Source organism: Trichoplusia ni, chromosome 2 (genome assembly GCF_003590095.1).
Source record: "Trichoplusia ni isolate ovarian cell line Hi5 chromosome 2, tn1, whole genome shotgun sequence".
Classification (NCBI taxonomy): domain Eukaryota; kingdom Metazoa; phylum Arthropoda; class Insecta; order Lepidoptera; family Noctuidae; genus Trichoplusia; species Trichoplusia ni.
This window is the reverse complement of record NC_039479.1, coordinates 2,252,723-2,265,904: the sequence shown is the minus strand read 5'-3', so window position 1 is coordinate 2,265,904 and position 13,182 is coordinate 2,252,723. Positions and strand designations below refer to the sequence as shown.

The 13,182-nt window shown below is 34.9% G+C and overlaps 1 protein-coding gene across 3 annotated transcripts in view; it reads right to left on the bottom strand.

The window, feature by feature from the left end:
* LOC113502870 (transient receptor potential cation channel trpm) overlaps nt 1-13,182 on the bottom strand; it is a 221,897-nt gene that overhangs the window by 86,341 nt on the left and 122,374 nt on the right. For all 3 annotated transcript variants that reach the window (XM_026884607.1, XM_026884616.1, XM_026884624.1), the window contains one exon: nt 165-247. In XM_026884607.1, coding sequence (XP_026740408.1) covers nt 165-247 — 83 coding nt within the window. The remainder of the gene's footprint in view (nt 1-164; nt 248-13,182) is intronic.

The following is a 13,182-nucleotide window of genomic DNA, read 5'->3' as shown; positions in this document are numbered from 1 at the left end:
CAGAGTGCACTTAGGTAAGCCACAGTCCCTTATATAATCCATAACGCGATATACAGTGTTAAACATAATGATGGCGGTAACTCAAAGACTTTAGCTGCTATAATATTAGTAGAATTACGAATTAGGCAGGTTTATTTACAATGTTAACAAACAGAATAACTCACACATGCTCGTCCTTAGCGCTCGGCACGAAGTATTTGCATTCTCTCTTCTGAAACGTGCTCTCAATCCAGCTTCGAGTTGTTTTCTGTAACAAATAAACAAATATTATTATTTAGTGTGAACATATTCAAAACGAGGCAAAAAACTTTTCAGGAACTGATTCATAAAACTATAACAAGTTTTGGCGTGTGTATTAAGTCCTAGAACGTATTTTATCTAATAATTTGTATTATATATTCTTTTCCGGTTTATTAAAAGTAAATTAAAAAGTATCATTCAAACGTAATCGATACGGTCAAAATATTATTTCACAAATCCTATAAAAATACATTTAATACTTGAGGAACCCATGACCCATCAAACTTTAAGCAGATTATTTCCCGAATAGGCTCTTAGCGTCAGAAAGCGTAAACATCATTTAATAAGTATTTACAAGGTAAAAGCAGTATAAAGGAAATATTGTTAAAGTTAACGAAAGTACCCAATTTCAAGAGTTTTTTAACGAACTGATTATAGGATATTACGTTCAACCATTAAAATGAATTGAAATTCTTAATAAGTTATCGAGGAATCCTTCCGCCTTCCTGCTTTATTGGAAACGATAAAAACTTTTGTTGTTTTTATTTTGATATTAAAACTTTACATTAAATAAAAATGGTGGAAAAGAAGATCTTCGGCCTGAAAAGGGATTAGAAATACGCTTAGGTTAGTAATATTAATGTTTTAAAAAACACCAAACCATTTTATGTTCTGAGATTTTTTTAATTTAAATTTGTTGATTCTCTGCATATTTACAATATAGACACATTCATACTAATTACGTATTGGTCTAAAGTGCTTATACCTTCTTTCAGACTTCACCATATTAAAAAGAAAAACTATTATTCTAAATCATAGCTCTACGTCTCCGTACCAAAATTAAATAAGCGTATTAAAGCATGTCTTTTACCGAAATAAAGTACTGCGATAACACACATGCCTATTTCACGGCACTCACTACCTTGCCTCCCAAATTTGCGTTATGAGCCGGGCTATAAATGATTGGGGCACGATTCATCATGTCATACTCGTAATTTGCACCCCTTGACAAATTACCTCCAGCCGTGAAGTTTTCAGCGGCAAGTGGGTGCGACGTGTAAAATACGGTGTTATGATGAATGCAAATACAGGTGGCTATTAAAATTTAACGGTGTGACAACCTTAACATTTCTTCAATTGCTTTAGGCTATTTAGATGATACGAGGAATATTGCATGAGTTATAATACATTCCCGGTGACGATATATCGCTTTTGATAACAGACCTAAGGGAATACGCAATGTATTGGATTTTTTACGATATCCCTTGCATCGTCTAAATCATCCTTAGCGCTTATTGAATCGCTGTAACCTAGTGAAGTGACAAATCAAAGTCACGTCACATGCTGAAAAGAAATGTAATTTTAATAGATTTCATTGATTCTATTTACTGCAATGTTTGTAAAAAAGATCAACATATCACTTATGTTCAGTGCTAGACTTATAGTACAACTCCGCAATCATCAATCTATAAAACGCTACATTATACAATGCAAAGTTTACCCTGAACTTATATACTCGTTTCAACTTACTCAAGTTTGAAAGCTCATTACCAAAAATATCAAACACGTAATCAGATACAAGACCAAAAGTTACATCCCTTTATTATTTAACTCTTACTATTCAACTAAGCAAACTGGAACTACACACAAGAGAATAAATGAAGACATCAAAACAAATCATAGGCGTGCAGAGCAATATTGCTTCTGACAGTTTCAGCTTAACAGCCCTAAAATGGCATTACCTGACTGCAATGTATACAGCATTAGCTATTATATTAGTCATAAAAGAATAATAAACACTCCAACCGTTGCGACGCTCCAGAGATTAAATAAACACGATATCTAGACATAACCTCGTTTGTCTGACACTTTATCCACTTCGGTCACCTTTACGACGCTTGAAAATGCTACTTCAGTGAGTTTACATTTTGGACATATCATTAATTTCGAACGTGATTCGTCTTTGTTTTAATGAATGTTATTATTCTGGCTTTTATGGCATTACCTCGTTCAATAGGCGAGCTGAGAAAATACTTGGCATCTTGCTCTTGCATCTCAAGACGCTATTAGATGAAGTAGGACGGCCTATTCTTTGGGGACCAAAAAGGAGATTGAAAGTTTCCTAGATTTATCTGGCAGGAATGTCCGCACTATTACGTAAATGGAATTCTATTACAGCTTGGCAAACTTCCATCTGGCTGTTTCGGCTATCATAAGTCTCAATTTTAAATATCGCTCTTACAATGGCATTTCACTGGCAATTTGCAGGCCTTTGAACTAAGATTGAGCTCAAGATCGTCGCTTAGCTAAAGTGACTGGCTTAAGTGACTCCGATTTTATATATGTACTTTTAAAAAAGCACTTTTAAAAGAGTATTTTGCGTTAATACTTAGTTTACTTTATATTTACGGAGACATCATTCGTGAAATTGAAAACCCAACCAAGATTGATTCACTTATGATCCTTTGGTTTAAAACATGTTGACGATTCAGAATACATTAAGCTTCAAGAGATAATTATTTTCAAGGAATGTTTCTTTACTAACTTTTATAAAAATATAATAAAACCGTTAATTTAATGGCCTAGGTATTTAGAATTAAGTTTTAAAGAAATCATTACACGATCATTGAACTATTCAGAATTGTCATTAATTACACGAATTCCTAAAAGAAATAACGGTGCATTATAAAAAACGGCAAGAAAACTCTGGAGCATTTTTAATACGTACTATTACTCTCGGTAGAATTCTAGCAAGCTTTAAAAATCCTTATTTGGAAAACAACAGTGGTTCCCCTATTAAATAAAACGGTAACAACCCACTAACACAAATGACATTCTCCAAACGGCTAAACTTCGACCACAGCGGTCACATACACTCATTGTGGAACTAGAAAACCCGATGTTCCTGGCTCTGTCGAGTTTAAAAACGGAAAATAAAGATAAAAAGATCCGTTACCTTTTTCCCCTGATGTGGACACTGTTGGGGATTTATGACCCTAACCGGGAAATGTGAACGTCATCTTCGCAGGAAAATGGCCGGTATTTGAATATTTCGCAACTTAATGTAGAGGTAATGTGTTTTGCGATGCTCTAGGTACTATGGAAAGATAAGAGAATGTTGAGTCTGTATGAAACTATCTGGTAACCTAGGATATCTTAAAAAATGTCGATTTTGTTTTAAATTGCATTGAGACTGCACAATTGGTGTAAATTTCATTCAATTGATCCAATTTTACGTATATCTTCAAGAATTAAAGTCGAATCTTAAGAATGAAATGTAACATCTCCAACTTTTATCATTCAGGCCCACGAACCGAGTTAAGACCAACAATCCTACCCAAATCCGAGCTAATCAAAATTTGTGTCAATATTCAAATAAGACATATTATTAGAATTCTCCCAACACTCAAGCAAATGCATGCGAAGTCGGAATCTCAAACTTGGGAATAACTTGGAAATATGTAAATTTTGAAACATTAGCGATAAGCCTTGCTTTCATTTCCTCCATTTACTTCAAAATTTTTATTTTCCGTCTAACCCGAATGCGAGCAATTTATGTAAAGTGTGTTCAATGGGATTCCGATTTTAAGCTCGGTCAAAACTTTAATCCATTATTTAACCCCAATTTCTTTTCAACTTTCTTTTCCTCTTTATTATTTGCTTAACCCATTTCCTGGTTTTTATTAAACGAATAAAAGATAATTAATTATAGACCGGTACTTTTGCTTTAACGTTTTTCGTAATTAGGGATTATTTTCTCCGGATTTTTCTGGACAACTTTTTTCATATATAAAGTTGCGTAAGTTTTACGAGATGTCGTCGTGATATTAGAACGCTTACACAAACACTGACATTGCCTTTGCTTAGACCAAAATTGTATGCCAGACTTGGCCTATTTTCTGACTGAACAATTTAGGAACACAAAAAAAAAACATCTGCATAGCCTACAGGTTATTCCAGCGCTTTTTTCCGCACTGGGTATTTTCGGTCTAGTGCCGGTGAAATCATACGGCACTAGACCGAAAAGAATTTTTGTCTTTGACAGAATTTTTTTTTGACTATGGAACCCAATAATTGAAGATCACTCTTCGGTTGCACTCGAACGTTTAAAAGTATTCCAAAGAGCTGGCAATACATTTCAGGTAACTACCATTATCACCTTCAGTAAAATAAGTCTATTATTTAATTGTCTCCCTTTCACTTTCGTTAGTATATCGCCAGATTCTACGACCAAATTATATTAGTGAGTTCAAAATCTAAAGCTTATACATCTTAGCGCTTTTGCAACGTCAATATTAATGACTGTTGTCTTTTCTATGAAGAAGAAATGACCAAGAAACTTCATGAACTTCCTTAAGTACATAAGTCTTTGGACTTGTAGAGTAGTGTTGAGCCAAAAGTCGATATTTGACATATTTTTCTCTCATTCGTTATTTTTTTATCTTCTTTATGTATGTGATTTTACTGTACCTGTGTACGTCTCAGAACTCCGCCTAAACGATTTAAATGTTCTTTTTCATGCCTTACGACAGCGCTCTTAGATTCAACAATCAGATTAACACAACAAAGTTTGCCGGATCAGCTAATTAGTTTATTAAAGTATACATAAAACACTATCTGTACACTAAAACCAGTGCCAAGCTGCTGTGTATAAGCCAGAAAGTTAAGTTAACTGTAGAAAACCGTCATTTTATAAAGATACTCACCAGAATCGTTCCGGAATACTGCTAAAGGTGTTCAATTTTCTACTTCTAGAAAAAAACCCAGCTTCCTCATTAAAATTTCTCGAAACAGCGGTAAAAATACATTTTACATCAAGTGTTTAACGTTCGCTTTGTTAAATGAATAAAGAACAGGGGGAAGTGGGTACAAAGAGACCTTGAGGAGTTTCCTTTGTTAACTTAATACCTTCGGAACGAGTTAAGGGAGCTTATGTGAATGTGTGTATTGGCTTAGAAGATAATTCTCCGTATTCATAGGTATCTGGTTAGGAAATTTGATAAGAAATGTAATTTAGACTTTATTTGCGCTTTTTTACGATTAGATCGTTGGGTACTCTACGTTGTCGCATCTGATCGCTGTGAAGGCTTGAAAAATCTGTTGGACTCAGAAACACTATAGAATAATTTTATAAATGATGCATCTTGAATAAATAAGTGAATAAGCACAATATTGACACGTTATGATGTTAACACATATGGAGGAAAAACTTCACTCCTTACAACTCGAACTGTTCAAATTGTCAGGAAACCAATTATTTCCTTCAGCCACCGTAATGGGATAACTAAATTCTTCATTAGGTGGTAAAGCATTTCCAAAAACTCCCGTAGTACAGGGTTCAGTCCCATTTCCCAATCAGCTAAATAAACACAAAATAAAACACCCTTCCTCATGTAGACAGTCATTTGTTTCATTTGAAGGATTTGCAAAGTTTCGTCGAGTGAAAACGTTTCAATGAAATTTAAACTTTATTCGCGTGGGTACAGGTTAATTATTTGCTTGACGTTTAATTTTATCCTTGTTTTAAGGAGTTGTTTGCTTTGAATGAGTGCGCGTATGAGATTACTCGCTTTTAAGTTACAGTTTGTTTGTGAATTTGTTCTTTAGTTAAATAAATATGGGAAAATCTACGAGGAGCGTTGCGTTTGTATTTCTACTTGTATGTATTTACGACTAGGTTACACAGCTTTTTCTATTTAGTTGATAAGTAAAGAATTTGACATTTTGTCAAATCTCATTCAGGACATTCAAAAGTACTATTTAGTAGCTTAACCTGAATAGATGAAATAGCATTTTTGGAAAAAAACATACGAACACAAATGTCACAACAATCGAATAAAAAAACATCGATTCAGAAAAAGAAAAATATCCCGTTTTTTATTTTCGGTACAAAATTAATAAATCCTTGAATATAAATTCACGCTGAATTCTCTAGTGAGGTGCACGATTTCGATTCTACTCGTAATATCACTCAGAGAAAATCCAGACCAGTGGAAACTTATTGGAATCGAGAGGAACTGAATTGTCGTCTGAAGTAATATCACTAAATAAAAAACCATATGCGAACGGTGAAAAATGTTCAGATGTATGTACATATGTACCTCAATAGGACGAAAGAAGTTGTTTTGCTTGTGTTTTCGGGATTGAGTGCAAATGGGATATCGCCAAAATTATCTTATCAGTATATACTTTTACTTGTATACAAGACTCAGGTAAATAAAACAGTTGTAATTAATTGATGTCTGCAGGAAAATTATATAAGTAGAATAAATGTCTGCAAATTGTTTTATTAGTAACATAAAGAAAAAGTTAAAACTCCAAATTGTACCGAATAAACACACTTAATAATAAATCACTTGATATCTTCGGGAGAAGGACAACATAACAAATTTTCCTTCAATTTCGACTTCACCGGGATCAAAAGTGTGACAAATTCCTGCCAAATCGTTGATAAGGGTATCAAAAATAAGCTTGGTTTGGTCCCCTTCAAATCCCTTCATATTTTATTGATAGAAATATGGTCCGCTTCTCAAATTGTACGACATTCCTTTATTGACAGTTCACAATTTCATTTTGAAGGAATTTGTTGAGAGGAAAATGGACAGCTAAGGAGCTTTCAATGTTTGTAAGGGGAAGACCTACTTCTGCCTCAAAATAACTGTTTAATAGAAAAATGTTATCGCTTCTCAAGCCTTATATCAAAAACTGGGATAGCGTGATTGTTTTTATACTTAGGCAGTGTAACGATACTTCCCTTATTCTTTTCTTGTCCATGATTTTTGATACCATTTGTGATCTAGGAGTTATTCCAAATCCCATTCATAATATAAATACAAAAACAAAATAAACATTAAGAACAGTTCAGTCTCCGCTAGGAAATTGTCATCTGCGAAACGACGCTGTTGAACTTAGAATTGGGAGATAAAGACAACGGACGTTTTCATTCGGGCAATTCCGGCAAACTTCGGAACACGGATATTCGTTCGGAAACTATTAGGAGCACCGCAACGGTTTGCATAGAAGTTTCTCGAAGCTATACCTGCGGCGAAATGCGGGTAGTTCTCAAAACTATGGCCGTTAAGCGTGTTTAATGGCAGCCATCTTGGATGGCCTTCTGCTGGAGTGAATTTCGATGGTTTACACGCTGTTTGGTTGTCACTCTGATTATTTCATAAAAGGTCGTTAATGTTGTCTGTGTTTATGACACCTTAATATTAGAAAACCGTCGCAAAAAGATGAAAAACATGAAGCCAGGTTTTTTGCCTTAAAAAATGAAAGTTCTGAATGTTGCAAAGTTTAAACAGCGTCTTTTGCCTCGTACCTATCTAGTCTAATGATGAATAAATTAAAGTCAGAAAACCTGAAAATGGAACACTCCAATCAGTACCATTATCACAACCATCTATTTCCTCATTATTAATCAACAAGTCATAAAAAGTAGGCTTGAATCACAATACACTTCTCCCTAACCCATTCAGACAGAAAATAGAGCTCTTGAAGTGTTGTTAGATTGAAAATATGTATCAATCATTGTCATCCTCCGCTTCTAAAGCTACGAGCTCTCCAGCCCGTAATGAACCGAACAATAATATAAGGGTCTCAATCCTTTGTTATCACACATTAATATTTGTATTTTTTGATTAGCCAGCTATTCTAGCTGCTAGTTCCTACACCTGGGAGCCGGTGGCACATGTGACGTCATACCATCATGAAAAACACGGTCTTAATATTGTATTTTGTGTTAGCGTAATATTTTCCGAAATAATTGAAAAGTCTTGGTAGTTTATCAAGTTAAAAACTATTTTCAGGCAATTTTTTGTAAAGCATTTCATTACAAAGCACACTGCATTCTCGGGCTAGCTTTAAACTCCAAGCTATTTTAACGACCCTTTTGCTGCTATTACCGTCATTTGCCCCACATATTGCTTACGTTTAAATCAGTTAAACCTGTGCTGATTCAAATACAATGAAGATTGATTGACAATGCAATTAACAGATCGATAGTACCTGGAGGCTAAATGTGTAGGAGTATATACAAGCTATGTATTTACATATATAGATACTGTTGTTCTGTGTTGTCAATGTTTATTGCCTAAAGCAATATTGATTGCACTTATAGAAGTAGGATGATTACGAGTAGCTTATATTTCGCTTCAACAACGGCAAATCTATAAGCCCTATATAAATATATAATATAATACTAGATTCTATGTCTCCCACTGCTAGACACAGGCCTCTTCTCATATAGAACAGGTAGGTTTTGAACATAATCACTACGCAAGCTCACTGCCGATTTGCCACTTTAGAATCCCAAAGCCCAAGTTTCCTCACGATGGTTTTCCTTCACCATTCAAGAAAATACATACAACTTTGATAGTCACATTGGTTATTTGCCTGCGTTGGGTTCAAACCTGCACATCATGCATACATATCACTACGTCACTTGGTCCTACCTCTCAAAATTTTACTATAGCAGTTGTGGAAGTCAAACGCCGACTAATGCGCTGTCACGCTTTCACAACTGCAATTATATAACTTTATAATGGGGCAGAATGCCTTTTAGTCCACATAGGCCCTAATATAATAGACTACGCGGATAACCCAATATGCGTGTCGTGTCGCGGGTTCGATCTCCGCGTGGGACAAGCATTTGTGTGATCCACCAATTTTTGTTCTGAGACTGGGTGTGTCTGTGCATGTGATTTGTATGTTTGTAAACCCCCCGCGACATACGGATTATATTCCTTTACTGCGGGAGTCGTTTTTTTAAATCATCATCCTCTTTCACTCCTCTTTGATATCGACATGTTTTTTCATATCTCGCTGATTGTGACTGCGGGCTGTTCGGCCACTCAGCGAGTTAGATTAAATTTGGTAGATTGTTTTTGAGCCTGTGTTTTTGATTGGGTGGCTGTAAGAGATGTTTTGCTTGATTTTGTTTGTTGTTTCGACATGAATTATGGGTTGAGCCTTTCAGGTGAACACTTTGAATCGTATGTGTTTATATAGCTTCAATTAAGAGTTTTAGGATTTCATAAGTTGGTACGGAAAGGAGACATTAGCCTTGGTGCGTTAATGTATTTCGTTGCAATTATACGTAATTACTTTTAACCGAACTGCGAGGAGTACGTTGTTCTATTTCATTATTTAGTGTAGGTAAAATAAACCGATACGCAAATGAGTAGTATGGGGTCACCAGGCCAGTTGCAACTGTCCACAATATGGTGCAGTCTCATGTGTGGTCATCACCACTGAGAATAAGCATTTGGATGATTCCACTGATTTTTATCCAAGTTCGTATTCTTTTTGCTTATGAAATACCCGTTATAAAAAGATTAATACTGGGAACGTATAAAATAACTCGACAATGCTTTTTTGCATTTCACAAAGCGAGTTCTGAAAACCATTCGCCTTTGTAAAGTGTATAACCTCTTCTACACAGATTTGTATCTGAATTGTTCCATTCTATAAGATTGTGCAATTCCAGGCAATTACTGGCCGTTCTCAGGAATTCAATAAAGACGCCTGAGGCCTTGCTTTTTGAACAAAGGCCTACAGAAAGTGGAAAAAGTTAAGAGTCACTCGGTGACTCGCTTCTTGCTTGCCAATATAAATTAATCTAATAAATTTTATTCTTTGAACGTTGTGTCGAACATTGCTGTGTAATTTGTACCTTTTTGAATACGATCTCTTTAGTCTTAAGGCATACGTTCAGGCTGTGTGATTACTTGTTAGATATACGAAACTTTTCAATAATTGTTGACGTGTTGTATTATTCTTGTAATCTTCCTTGCCAAAAAAAATAACTTAACACGGGTAAAAGTACCTAACCTACCTATAATAACGATATGGTATTTAACTACTTCATAGATGGGTGATACGTAGATGGGTGACCATCTTTGTCATAATGAGTTCCTCCGTGTTTCGGAAGGCACGTTAAATTGTGGGTCCCGGCTCTTATTCCTACATCTTTGACAGTCGTTACAGGTAGTCAGAAGCTTGAAAAATCTGACAACCAGTCTAACCAAGGGGTATCGTGTTGCCCAGGTAACTGGGTTGAGGAGGTCAGATAGGCAGTCGCTCCTTGTAAAACACTGGTACTTAGCTGAAACCGGTTAGACTGGTAGCCGACCCCAACATATTTGGGAACAGGCTAGGCCGATGATGATTTAACTACTACATAGACGTCACACTCCACGCATTCATTTTTCTTATTTAGAAGCATATAACCAGTTTTGCTCTGTAAATGTAGAGTTATCAAACAGCCTGTACGTACTGAACCATCGCTTCGTATTGAGCTAAGGGACAAATAAAAGCTATTGGCACGAGGCTGTGATGCGATGTTCAACAATGAATTGACAACTATTGCACCCCCGGCCGGCGGCGCTCGTAAATTTATATTATAGACCTTGTTTCATTCCTTCAAAGTATCATTACCTCTGGGAAGCAGGGGATACTACCTCCTAAAGTAAGGCTGTTGAAGATGTGGAAGTAAGACGGAGCATACACTGTGTAGAGTGCTGTCTCGCTTTTTAAAGCGGTGTTGGATTGTGAGCTAAAGAATCTAGTAACGATATAGGCAGTTTATATTTGAGTTTATGTCGGTAGCTTATGCTTCTTATTAGTTTTATATTTGAGGACTCCGATAATGTTCTTCCGCGTTGAATAGTGACGTAATTTTTTAATGCATAATTTATAAAAAAATATAAAGAATCAAGGAAGAGCGTTGATTGTGTATAAGAAAAATATTTTGCTACGATTATTAAGCCAAAAAATGGACTAAGATGAAACGATATCTAGAAACAGAATAAAAACAACATAAATTGTACGTACTATTATGGAGTAAAGTAAAGAAAAAAGTAACCTTTTCACGTCACTTCGTTCGATCTCATTGATTTTTAATACAATTTTGGAAATCAGTTTCACAGACAAAACAGATTTATGTAAAAAAAAATGTCAAATACCCCATTAAGCCAAGATTAATACAAAGACCACCATTCTCGGTAGACTATATGTTAATTTCCACAAGAACACTTCTCAGGCTTAGAGTGATTTAGGTATTCATGTCATCTTAATAAACAACAGACAATTGAATTACGAAAGCCTCGACAAAGGACATCACAAACTTGAGTCAGAACTGTTCCGTACATTAATTTATGAAGTTTGGCAACACTGCTCTAACGAATGTAATACAAATACCGTAACAGAAAGTTAAATGGTAATTGTTTCATTTGTGAATGGTTTCGAAAGAATTTTCATGGTAACTTTATTGTTATTTTTAATTGTTGAAACCTGCGTGCAGAAGATTTTTTATCTTTGATTAATATGATGTCTTGAATTGACGCCTTTGCTTTCTTCAAAATAGCAGGTGGAAAATTTGTAAGTTAAATGTTGTTTTGTTGTGATGATGTCAAAAATCTAAATCAAAAGTTTTTATTTCAAGTAGGCCGTTTTCCAGGTAACTTTAAAACGTTTAAAATGTCACGTTCAATTCCCAAGAAAGAGACGAAATGAGAAATTAATAGTCTGTCAAAAATAAATAAATATAATTATAACAACGAACATAATTATACCATAAACATCAAAAGCTGTGCTGTAATCATCATAGAAGCGAGACAATGCTCTACCCTGCAGATACAAATGTCTCACTTTCACAATGGATTAAGGCTTAATTTAAGTATTTGTAAGACCTATATAACCTAGAAGTCGTAACATCTCTGTCACGTACAAACTTTATTACAAGACGCGATTGTATTTAGTGTTATTTCGTAAAACACTTTAATTAGACGCTCGTTTAGATAATGGAATAATTATGTTAGACCTCATTCCGTCTTGTTATAAAGGATAATATGATATCACGAATATCTTTGTTATTTGTTATTATGGCAGGATCAAAAATACATAATTATTCGTCAGTGAAAATTTCGTTAAAATTGAAGACTAAAAAAAAAATTAGAAAAAAATAAAAAAAAATTATTCGTTAATTGACAACTGTCAAAAGATGAGAGAAAGGATTACGATGTGCACCGAGACAGTTCAGGCTGAAAATAAAACAAACGAATACCAAAACACTACATCCAGAATGTATTAAAAAATAACATATACAACCTCTATTGTTTTTCTCAACCAATAACAACAGGACCCTAATATCAAATTTCATATCTCAATCCCCTAACTTGTCAGGGCCATCAAAACTGTCAAACCTTATCTACTTCATAAAGTTAGCAATTATTGCGTGCCGTGTAAAGGTCTAAATAGCTTAAAACGGCTCTATCGCCCCGAGGGACGCAACTGACCCCCATTTATAATGGCCGGCCAATAGTTTAGGGTCCGATTGGGATCACACCCTCGTATTTAACTGTTTTGGGATATTTAGGGATCTAAACGTAAGGAATTTAGAATTAAGGATAAGGTTAAGGTGTGCAAAAAAGTTAGGTTAAGAATTTATTCAAGAATGTTTTTGATATTTTCATTTTTGTTGTACTCTTGAATGTCAACTATTGTTAAGGTCACTATAGAGTATTTAGTTGTTTTTAGATTTGTTTTTGATTCTTGGAAATACGATACGGCTACGGTCAGGTTATTCGCTTAAAAAACGCAAGTATTAAGTTATCATTAAACTTTATATGTAGAGATGAAACAGACTAAACCTAATTTACCTTATTCCAAATATACAAAAGCAAGTAAATTACCAAAAAATCAGACACCAAGAATTATCATCTATTCAGACTTCAATTTGTTACCACGTAATTTACTACAAGCATGTAATTCAGCAACGCCAAATAAGTAATGTTTGACAAACTACCCTCACGCTGACGTCACACCACTCCAAAGTGACGACCATAAGTTTCAATTGTTGCTCCCCTCTCCATTATCTCCCACCGAAGTAAACTTATAAATTATGTATCCGGATTAGCTCTGATACAGGATAATCTAACAAAA